Genomic DNA, 11,285 nt, shown 5'->3' on the forward strand with positions numbered 1-11,285 from the left:
GCCAGAGTCTTTGAAGTTCAATCTTGAGGTACTGATAGCGGCTGAGTTTTTCCTGTTTTTCGTCAATGAGACTGTCAACTGGTATGGCGACATCAATGATCCAAACCTTTTTCTTTTCCACAACTGTGAGGTCTGGTGTGTTGTGTTCCAGAACTTTGTCAGTCTGGATTCGGAAGTCCCACAGTATCTTTGCGTGGTCATTTTCCAATACTTTTGCAGGTTTGTGATCCCACCAGTTCTTTACTGCTGGGAGGTGGTACTTGAGGCATAAATTCCAATGAATCATTTGGGCCACATAGTTGTGTCTCTGTTTGTAGTCTGTCTGTATGATTTTCTTACAGCAGCTGAGGATATGATCAATGGTTTCATCAGCTTCCTTGCACAGTCTGCATTTTGGGTCATCAGCTGATTTTTTGATCTTGGCCTTAATTGCATTTGTTTTGATGGCTTGCTCCTGGGCTGCAAGGATCAGGCCTTCTGTCTCCTTCTTCAGTGTCGCATTCGTGAGCCATAGCCAGGTCTTCTCCTTGTCAGCTTTTCCTTCAATTTTGTCAGAGAACCTTTCATGCAATGTTTTGTTGTGCCAGCTGTCAGCACTACTTTGTAGTATGGTTTTCTTTTACTGGTTTTTTGTCTGCTGTGCTTTGAGGATTTTCTGATTTTTGACTTCAATCAAACCAGGTTCTTCACTTTGCTTTACATATTCTGCCAGGGCATGTTCTTCTTCTTTGACTACTTGTTTTACTTGCAAGAGTCCTCTGCCACCAGATCTTCTAGGCAGATATAGCTGGTTAATATCACTGCGAGGGTGCAGTGAATGATGAATGGTCATGAGTTTTCTTGTTTTTCTGTCCAAATTGTCCAGTTCCGCCTGTGTCCAATTTATAATACCAGCAGTATATCTTATGACAGGTATGGCCCAGGTGTTTATGGCCTTGATGGTGTTGCCTGCATTGAGCTTGCTTTTGAGAATTTTTCTGACCCTTTGTGTGTATTCTTTGCTGACCAGTTTTCACATGTTCATGCTTGATGTTGTCCAGCTGTAATATGCTCAGATATTTATAGGCCTCTGGCTGGTGACACTTTATCGTTTGGCCATTAGGCATATTTCTGCCCTCACTTTCAATGATTTTTCCCTTCTTCAATGCCACTGTCAAACATTTGTCCAAACCAAATTCCATGCTGCTATCAGTGCTAAAAATTTGAACAGTGTTAGTCAGGGACTGGATTTCAGTTTCTGTTTTCCCATACAGCTTCAGGTCATCCATATACATCAGATGCGAAATTTTGTGAGATTTCTTAGATGTTTGATAGCTGAGATTTGTTTTTTGTAAGATTGTTGACAGAGGGATCATGGCAATAACGAAAAGCAGAGGGGACAATGAGTCTCCCTGGAAAATTCCTCTTCTGATATTGACAAGTCCATAGCTTTCATTTCCAACAAACAGTTCAGTTTGTTGTTGTTGTTGTTATTATTATTATTATTGGGCTGCTGGCAAGTGGGGTTTAAATATCAGTGGAATGTTCAGGGTGGGAGAAAGAGGCAAGTGTGCCCGAGGCAAGTGTGAATGTTGCAATTGGCCAGCTTGATTAGCACTGAATAGCCTCAAAGCCTGGCTGTTCCCTGCCTGGCGGGGAATCCTTTGTTAGGAGGTGTTAACTGGCCCTGATTGTTTCTTGTCTGGAAGACAATCTCATTAAAGGATTCTCTCAGGCAGGAAACAGCCAGGCTTTGAAGCGGCCAAGCTATTCAATGCTAATCAAGCTGGCCAATTGCAACATTCACACCTGCCTCAGGCAGACAAGAGTTCTTTCTCCCACCCTGAACATGCCAGATATATAAACCCCACTTGACTAGTTTCCAACAGACCTCATTACCTCTGAGGATGCCTGCCATAGATGGGGACAAAACGTCAGGAGAGAATGCGTCTGGAACATGGCCATACAACCCTGAAAACTCACAGCAACCCAGTGATTCTGGCCATGAAAGCCTTCGACAACACATTATTATTATTATTATCATTATTATTAGGTAAGGAATACTCGTAGGTGGTTTGCCAATTGCTTCCTCTGAAATGTAGCCTATAGCAACTGGTATTCATGAGCCATCTCCTATCCAAGTATGAAACAGGGTTGGCCCTGCTTAGCCTGCCTTTGCCAAGTCCCACATTCTCAGCCTCAGGGGTAGGCTCAGGCAATCTCCTATTGAACCAGTTTTCCATGATCCGGTCGTTATAAATCGGAAACGACTCGAAGCCACACTAGAAGGACAACAATTGCGGGTGAAAAGGAGGGGGGGTTTCGCCTTCGCAACGATGGCACAATTTCACAGAAGCCTCTGCAAAGGGCGCGCCATCACGGTCCCTCTGCGAATGCGCCGCACGGGAGAGGCCAGCTGGTAGCCCATTCGTCCCCCGCCCTTGCGGCCCAGAGGCAGCCCGGCTCCGTACTGGGAGAGCAGTAGAGTGGTCAAGGGCCAGAGGGGCTTCCCCGCATTCTCTCTGGCTCGCACTGTTGGTTGACGTCACTTCCGGTTGTTCTCCTCTGTTTTGGAGGCAACCATTGACGGAAGAGGGAGAATGGTGAGAGGCGGCGAGACGGAGGGGGCCGGGGCCGCGGAGTTCCCGGAGCAGTTCCGCGCCTATTCGGAGAGCGAGAAGCACTGGCAAGCGCGGCGGGCCTTTTTGCTCCGGAACATGCCTGATGCGGGGGGCGGGGGGCCGTTGCACACGGACCAGCTGCTCTCGCTCTCCATGGTCTGGGCTAACCGCCTCTTCCTCGGATGCAGGTAGCGCGCTGCAGGGAAGTGAGCGTCGGGTGCGCCTGCGCTGTAGAAGCAGTTAACTAATACAGCACTGGATGAAACATACAGAGCAGGCATGGGCAAACTTGGGCCCTCCAGGTGTTTTGGTCTTCAACTCCCACAATTCCTAACAGCCTCAGGCCCTTTCCTTTTCCTCCTCAGCCGCTGCGGAAAGGGCCTGAGACTGTTAGGAATTGTGGGAGTTGAAGTCCAAAATACTTGGAGGGCCCAAGTTTGCCCATGCCTGACGTAGAATAATCACAGGATGTCTTAAACCTACACCAGTTGATAGACTCTCTATATTTTTTATTTATCGAACCAAGGGTACATGTTGTAATGTATTTGAAAACACAAAGTTAAAAAAAACACAACAACTTGGCATTGTATTAAATGTCCTTTGACCAGTAGCTGGCCACTTGAAGTGCCTCTGGTGTTGCTATAAGAAGGTTCTCCATAGTGCATGTGGCAGGGCTCAGACTGCATCGTCATAGGTGGTCTGTGGTTTGCTCTTCTCCACACTCGCATGTTGTGGACTCCACTTTGTGACCCCGTTTCTTAAGATTGGCTCTGCATCTCGGGGTGCCAGAGCACAGTCTGTTCAGCGCCTTCCAAGTCGCCCAATCTTCTGTGTGCCCAGGAGGGAGTCTCTCATTCGGCCTCAGCCACTGATTGAGGTTCCGGGTTTTAGCCTGCCACTTTTGGACTCTCACTTGCTGAGGTGTTCCTGTAAGCATCTCTAGATCTTAGAAAACTATTTCTAGATTTAAGGCGTTGGTGTGCTGGCTGATATCTGAACAGGGGATGGGCTGGAAATGTCAATGTCTTGGTCCTGTCATGCTGTGAATGTCAGGTGGCACAATGCCGGCTAAACAGTATAATTTCTACAGTGCTGTGGGGCATAGACATCCTGCGATAATGCGGCATTTGCAAGAGCCATTTGCAGCAGAAGTGACTTGCAACATGCAACCCATGCCTGATGTAGAATAATCACAGGATTTCTTAAACCTCCACCGGTTGATAGACTATATAAACTAGATGGCATCCCCCCCCCCCCCAGATGTGCAACAGCAAGTTGCTGCCAATTGTGAGAGAAATAAAGTTGAACACTGTGAAAGCCACCCACTGTATGGCTATCAGCCTCCTCCCAGCAGACTTAAATCAAGGAAAAGTTTCATGAGAACCACCACCCCTTTTAATGTTCCTCCAGCAATGGCAAATATATTTCTCTGGGCAGCAAAAGCAGGCAATTTCAACTGGATGGCCCCCTACGAGGATATTCCTCCAGGAGCAAACCAAGAATGGGCAACTTGGAAGTCCCTGAACAGACTCAGAAGTGCTGTTGGGAGATCAAAAAGACAACCTGGCTAATTGGCACTACCTAGAACAGTGGTTCTCAACCTGGGGTCCCCAGTTGTTTTGGCCTTCAACTCCCAGAAATCCTAACTGCTGGTAAACTGGCTTGGAACCACTGACTAGAATCCTCCACATTGTGCAACTGTGGAGTAGAACAAACAACTCAGCATCTGTATGCTTGCCCACAATGCCCTGCCTCATGCGCAGAGAAAGAACTATTTAAAGCTACAGACAATGTGGTTGCTGTTGCCCATTTTTGGTCTAAAATTATTTAGCTGCTTGTGCTCCCTTTATTTTAACAGTTTTATACTTTATGCAATGCTTTTGACACAAAAAACTAAACTACAACCAGGATTCCACAATATTGAGCAATGGCAGGTAAAGTGATACCCAAACTGCATTCATTCTAGAGTAGGTATAGGCCAACTTTGGCACTCCAAGTGTTTTGGACTTCAACTCCCACAATTCCTAACAGCCCATGCCTGCTTTAGAATGTAGCCCACCCTATGACTGGAGGCCAAGGATTCAAATCCCCACTCAGCCATGGGATCCTACTGGGTGACACTTCATGAGTCACACTCTCTCAGCCTCAGAGGAAGGCAAAGGCAACCATATTTGAAGGTGTCCTGATTGTATTTGTTCCTCTGGCACAGTAGAATGATAATATGATCCTCTATATGTCAAAGGATCGCATGCCACAGATTTCCCAAAAGTGGGGCACACAGCGTGCATGGGAAGTTGAAAACCCTTTATTTATACTGTAGAGCCCTTTTTCTTTCTCCCCACAACCCTTCGAAAAAGTAAATGAAGACAGTAAAATGTCACCCAAAGTGGAAGATTGTAGTCCTGTAAAGTTGGAGGGTCATAAAACCTTTTTTTTTAAATGCTATTTTTAGAGGAACGTGGCATTCTGAATCCAAAAAAAGGTCTTGAGATTTGTGCCATCACAGTTTTTTCACCATATGCTTTTGATGTTTTTGAGTTGTAACATGCGACTGAATGAAATGAGTAATGAAACTTGTCAAAGAATTATGTGTGATACAACATTTTTATTGTGTTTCTCTCTCCAAATTCAGTACCCAAAAATACATTACATACAGTTACAATATTGGGGAAAATATTTCGTGGCAGGCCTACGAAAAGGTGGCTGTGATTGTCCTCCTCTTCTGGGGGATGCTGATAGCAAAGTCTTAATCCAGACTTAATGTGGTGCCAAGTAGCAGATGAGGAAGGCGATACTGGCAGTTTGCTTCACTTCCTCGCCTGTTCATAGGGCAGTTTCCTTTTACAGTTGGATATAGGCCATTTGAAACTCCTCATCTAATCTCAGTACTAAATCTGTCAGAACAACAGATTTCATTTTGAAACTTCTGAAAGTTCAATTTCATTGATCTACTGTATGAATTTAAGAGGTATTTAAATTGATTACTGTTGTATAAAAGTAAATGTACTTCTGTATTGCAGAAGAATAGGTGCTCCATTCACACTTGTTTTTGTTGTACAGCTACAGTAAAGATCTCTTGGACAAGGTGACAGAAATGGCTGAGGGGATCGAAGTTGGAGATGTACCACATTTCACTACCCGTGATGAATTAATGAAAAAGGTGAATATTCTGCGTGGACAGGCAACTAAAATGTCAAAGAGAATATTTTGAGTCTTAAAATAATTTACATGTCTGTATGTGACTCCACTAGGAGGACTTCTAAAACATAAAATTAATTCAGTTCAGAAGAACATTGTGATCCTACTTTTGAGTATATCCTAAAATGTTTGCTCTCATGCAAATCAAGAAAAAACCACTTATTTACCATTACGGCTCACAGGAATCTGGGGTTTCCTCTGAAAAAATGGTACTCATATTGGTAGGAATGGCTTTGTAACACAACAATATATGTTATAGACACTAGAAATAAATGGTGGGTAAGGGTTAAAAGTTGTTGTGACTTCTGTGTGAGCAGGAATCCTTTATGGTAGTGCAAAGCCAGATATGGATAAATCTTTTTTATTATTATTTTCTTAAAAGCTCTCTTCATATGTGACCCATTCCCATTGTAAACTAAAACCAAACTTAGTTTTTAAACTAATCTGGAAACAATCAATGTAGCAGAAGCAGAGCTTCCCAAAATCTCAGTTACGTCTTGCTTTATAGCTCTAAGTTGTAGTTCTGCTAACTCTCTAATTTTCCATTCTGCTTGTTCAGTGTTTAACTACCCACAGAATGTGGAGTCTCTGGCAAATACTGTATTGCAGTTTAATAACCTTTCTGGTTATGCATAGCACTAGTTTGCCAAAACACTATGGACAACTGCCCCTGCAAACACTATTATTATCCTAAAATAATGAAGGTAGCAAAACCCAGCATATGTTTGTGTGCTTAAAGGTTTTGGAAATTGCATAAAGACCACATAACATAGCTAGCATTACAAAGCCTTAATGAAGGCATTGTATTGCTTGTAGTGAGTAACAATAGTGAATCCAGGGTCCCATAGACATACCATAACTGTTGCAGTATATACTGGCCACAAGAGGAAAGAGTAGGTTGTGCTGACCTCCGCTATTGAGGCCATGTAAAAATTTACTGTTAATATAAAAACTGTAATGGTTGTGCACATGACTCAACTGTTCAAATTCACTTTTTGCCATCCTGTTCACTGTATACATGTAACTGACCTGACACTGTGTAGCTCCTAAAATATAGCACTCTCTTTTTCTCAACTTGTGTAGACTTAAATGATTGTGTGAGTCAGACTATAATGGGACTTTATTAATTTTAATTACTTTTTAACAAATAGCTAATGGATAAATAAACTGGGATTTGTAGATAGGGTATAAATGGAAAACTTTAGATATATTTTTTTAGTGTAAAGCAAATATTTAATATCTTATATAAAACTTCCATATTCCAGATGTGACCTTTCAAACTGACTTTTCCTATATCATTTTTTTTAGAACCAACAATAATGAAAGGGAAGAGAGGAAAGACTTTCATTATGCCATAAAATCCATTTACATGGACAACTGTCATCTGGGAACTGCAAGAAACATGACTTCTTACCTTGGATATTCATTTTACAGGGTTTTAAAGAATCCATATACCTTCAGTTTAGATTATAGAAAATTGTAAATCTCCCTCCTTCATTGATAATCTGCCATATACTTAAAAATCCTTCTAGAAACAAGGCTATGGTTGAGTGTACTGGTTTTTCCTGAATCTTAAGAATCCAGTAGGTTATCATGTTTAGTAAGATGTAAATACCAGACAACTGGAGAGAAGAGGAAGGCCTGGCTGGTCAGAACAGAGAGAGAGGTATATGGTACACTTCACGGTGAACTTCTGGAGCAGTCAGAGCACACAACATGCCTTCCTACTGTGAGGTAGAGGCCATAGGAGGCAGTTGGACAAGGAATCTGTATATGTACAGAAGCCTGATGGGCAGTGAGCCCTGCACCATTTACAAGTTTTCGACAATTCCTCATGTATCTGCCGCCATGTTGGAGACCATCAATTGCATGGTGGAGGTGTTGCTAGATGCAGTGCCTGATGACGGCAAATACTACATCAAAACAGTTGGTGGCAATAATATGAAGAAAAATTAAGGCCAGTACCCTACTTTTTATTTTGAAGGATGAGCTAATGGAGAGGATCTATACTCCGCCGCAGAAGAGAATGCATGGAAAATAGAGACAGGGGAACCTAGTAGCAACACCACCTGCACTCTGAGTGACAGTATCACCCCTCAACAGGACATTATTTGGTCCTACATGAAGCTGAGAAGGTTGTAGGGACAAGTGCCAATACTAGAACAGTAAGACACAGAGTAGGGGTTCTCTGTTATCTTTTTTTTTTTTTTTTGGCCTTTTTCGTTTATCTAGATGTTATTTGCCTTCAAGTCAGAGTCTCCGATTTCTTGTCATGCTGTTTGAAGTTTCTAGCAACTGAACTCCAAAATACTCAAGACCCAATATTTTAGAAACATTTACATAGTGGAAAGTATGATGACCCAATATCAAAGCACATGTTGAGTGTACAGGGGGGAAATCTACTACTACAGGTTGCCTTTCAGGCTCAAGAGGAACTACTTGTATGTTGTCTGTCTTTTTGGAATTGGGGACAGTAGAAATTCGCATATTGCTGACATTCTTGAAAAAAACAGCTAGAATACCAAAGAATAAACATTACTTTGGAATATGCAGCACTATCCTTTGAGTTTAATTGAATTTCCCTCACCACAGTAACGCCACTCAAATGCTTCTTTTGCTGCCTTGCCTTTTTCTCTCACTGAGATAGTTAAACAATGACAGCATCAGCAGCCCTATTGCTTTGTTTCCCTCTGGGTTTATATGGTCACTTCACTAATCTATCAATATCAGTTGTTGGCGCCTTCTCCCATTAACTGCCCATCTGATACTTTTCTGGCATGCTTATACTTTTAGGTCCTGATTTCATTTAGTATAGACCAGTGTTTCTCAATTTCTGCTCCACCAGGTGTTTTGGACTTCAACTCCCAGAAATCCCAGCCAGCTTGCCAGCTGTTAGGAATTGTGGTAGCTGTAATCCAAAACATCTGGAGGAGCACAATTTGAGAAACTGGTAGAGACAGAAGCTACACCTTGTGAACTCTGCCACTTTAAAAATAAAATAGAGATGATTTCCTTTCTATGTGGAATTTGGGTGGTCTGCTTATTTAAGAAGTAGGGTACTTGAAATGTTCAGGTCAGGCAATAGAAGAATGATGGGAACAAATGTAATAATTCTTAAATTTAGTAAATGAATAAAAAAATTTAAAATAATGACACTGTCTCCCTCCTTCCTTGAGCCCCATGTTTAAATATGCATGTTTTAATAGTTTATCTTTAATAGTTAAGAGAAACAAATATTGGTGGATGCAGATTTTTCCTAGAAGCTTGATACCATAACAGGCTGTACTAGGTTATGGTGATGAATGCTGACTATATTTGGATGGAATGCTTAATTATATGAGCAGTAGATATGGGAAGATTGTTAAAATAATGTTGCAGGAGGCTGTATTTCTATTTTATAGTCTCTTCTCCTTTGCCTGCTCTAAAGTGAATCTGTACATCACTCAAAGTAGGACAATTAACATTTCTTTTCAGAAGATAAATAAACTGAGTCACTTTCCACTTAATGTTCTGTACAAAATGCATATTATAAAATAGGTGCTGAACATTAAAAGCTAAAGAAAGAGGAGTAAATCTGAAAAAAATCCCAATCATTAAAATATACTTCATATTCACATGTCTTCAAGTTGCCTGTAAACTCATCACAACCCCATGAATTTTTACAAGGTTTTTTTGGCAATGACTTCGACTGAAATGAATGTTGAGCATTTAAAAAATACTTGCTAGATGTTGGATCCAGACATATTTATAGTTAAATCTGAAATCACAGGTGCAACATTTAAGTATCACTATTTTCAAAGGGTCTCTGCTACATATGGCTCTAACCGATAGTTATTTTGGTGGTTTTTTTTTAAAGTGTTATATTTTGAATAGTGTATTACAAGGGTTGAATGAAAAGTAATGCCTCCACTTTCGTAACTCCTCAACAGATGGCAGTACTGGTATGCGGCAGGTATTGGCTTGTTCAGTAGACTTCTCTACAGTTCCATTTGGCGAGAAGACTTAGCATTGAACGGTTGTGTTGTTAAAGTGCAAAGTATGGAACCCTGCTCAGACGGTCAATGTGACTTAAGCAACGTACAGTCATTGAATTCTTGACAGCAGAAGGTGTCACCCCAAAGGAGATTCATCAGAGAATGCAAGCTGTTTATGGTGCTTGTGTTGATGTGAGTACTGTACATTGTTGGGCAAGTAAGTTTAAAGATGTTGAGGTGGGAACATCTGACTTGCGTGACAAACAAAGAGTTGGACGTCCTGTGACAGCAACCACCGAGTTTCACAAGCAAAAGGTTGACAGATTGATTCAGGATGATCGTCATATCACTCAGAAATTTCAAGCATAATCAGCTTTTCACAAGAAGGTGTGGGTCACATTGCTTTGCTTGGCTATCGGAAGATCTGTGCACAATGGGTACTGTGAGACGCTGGTTGAGGGAACAGTGTCGACTTCTTCCATGACAGCTTCAGAAAACTTGTTCATTGTTGACAAGAATGTATCCAATTGTCTGGTGATTATGTGGGAAAGTGAATAGTGGTAGTTAAAGAGCACATTCTAAGGATTATTTCTGTTTGTTTTATTAAAATATTCCCATCCAAACCCAAGTAACAAAGGTGGAGGCATTACTTTTCATTCAACCCTCGTACATTAGTTGGTTTGTGCATAGAAGAGGCTGGAGTATAAATCCTACATTATTACTGAAAAGTTGGTTATACTTGATTTGAGTATATTATGCTATGAAACAACTTGAGTGAGATACTCTAAAACCGAATGGCTGTGCAGTATTCCCAATATCCTTCCTAGATGGATTTCTTTTATGAATGCCTTAGGACTTCCTAAAATAATAGGCCTTTAATTTTCCCACAAAAGGCAACTTCCACACCCTGTTTCCTACTACAGTCCTCAGAGTTGCCAAAAAATGGCTTCAGATGTTTTTTTCAACCCACTAGAATTGATTTTGTGGATGTAAAAGGAAAAAGGAAATATTTTCCACCTTTATTTCTGTGCTGTAGCCTCAGACATGCAAAAATACATTGTACTCATAAAATTAATGTGCAAATTCATATGGTATGTGATATTGTGCTTATTTGGAATCAGTTGCAAGAGGGAAAGACTGGTAGGTGAATAGCTAAAATCATTTTCTCTCACTTGAATTAAAAATATTCAACTGATTGTAAAGTAAACTTTCTGAGCTATTAGTCATCAGTCAGAGCTATAAGAAAACTGACAAATATGGCTAAACAAAGCAGTCCAGGGCTGAATCTATACTGAAGTTTGATTAATGTAGTTTGATACCAAGTCAACTCTCTGGAGCTGATTCCAGGGAGCATACTACTGCTGAAACAGCTCTACTGGCTGCTGATTTGTTTCCAAGCACAATTTCAGGTGCTGGTTTAACCTATGAAGCCCTACACTGCTTCAGTCCAGGCTACTTGAGACACCATGCCCTAAGATACAAACCAGGCCGACCACTAAGATCTGGTAAGGAG

General features: G+C 41.4%; 1 protein-coding gene across 1 annotated transcript; it reads left to right on the forward strand.

The window, feature by feature from the left end:
• Positions 1–2,521: 2,521 nt before the first annotated feature.
• Positions 2,522–8,948, forward strand: cdkn2aipnl (CDKN2A interacting protein N-terminal like). Its single transcript, XM_008104767.2, has 3 exons — positions 2,522–2,788; positions 5,661–5,760; positions 7,107–8,948. Exons 1-3 carry the CDS (start codon positions 2,580–2,582, stop codon positions 7,116–7,118), a joined length of 321 nt encoding a protein of 106 aa, XP_008102974.1. The 5' UTR covers positions 2,522–2,579; the 3' UTR covers positions 7,119–8,948.
• Positions 8,949–11,285: the final 2,337 nt, after the last annotated feature.

This window comes from Anolis carolinensis, chromosome 2 (genome assembly GCF_035594765.1).
Source record: "Anolis carolinensis isolate JA03-04 chromosome 2, rAnoCar3.1.pri, whole genome shotgun sequence".
NCBI classification, from domain to species: Eukaryota; Metazoa; Chordata; class Lepidosauria; order Squamata; family Dactyloidae; genus Anolis; species Anolis carolinensis.

What these genes read in the sequence shown, in the direction of transcription:
- cdkn2aipnl (XM_008104767.2), top strand. Translation starts at nt 2,580, where the DNA reads ATGGTGAGAGGCGGCGAGACGGAGGGGGCCGGGGCCGCGGAGTTCCCG. An exon ending in CGCCTCTTCCTCGGATGCAG is followed by an intron (nt 2,789 to 5,660) that starts GTAGCGCGCTGC and finishes TTTGTTGTACAG; the next exon opens with CTACAGTAAAGATCTCTTGG.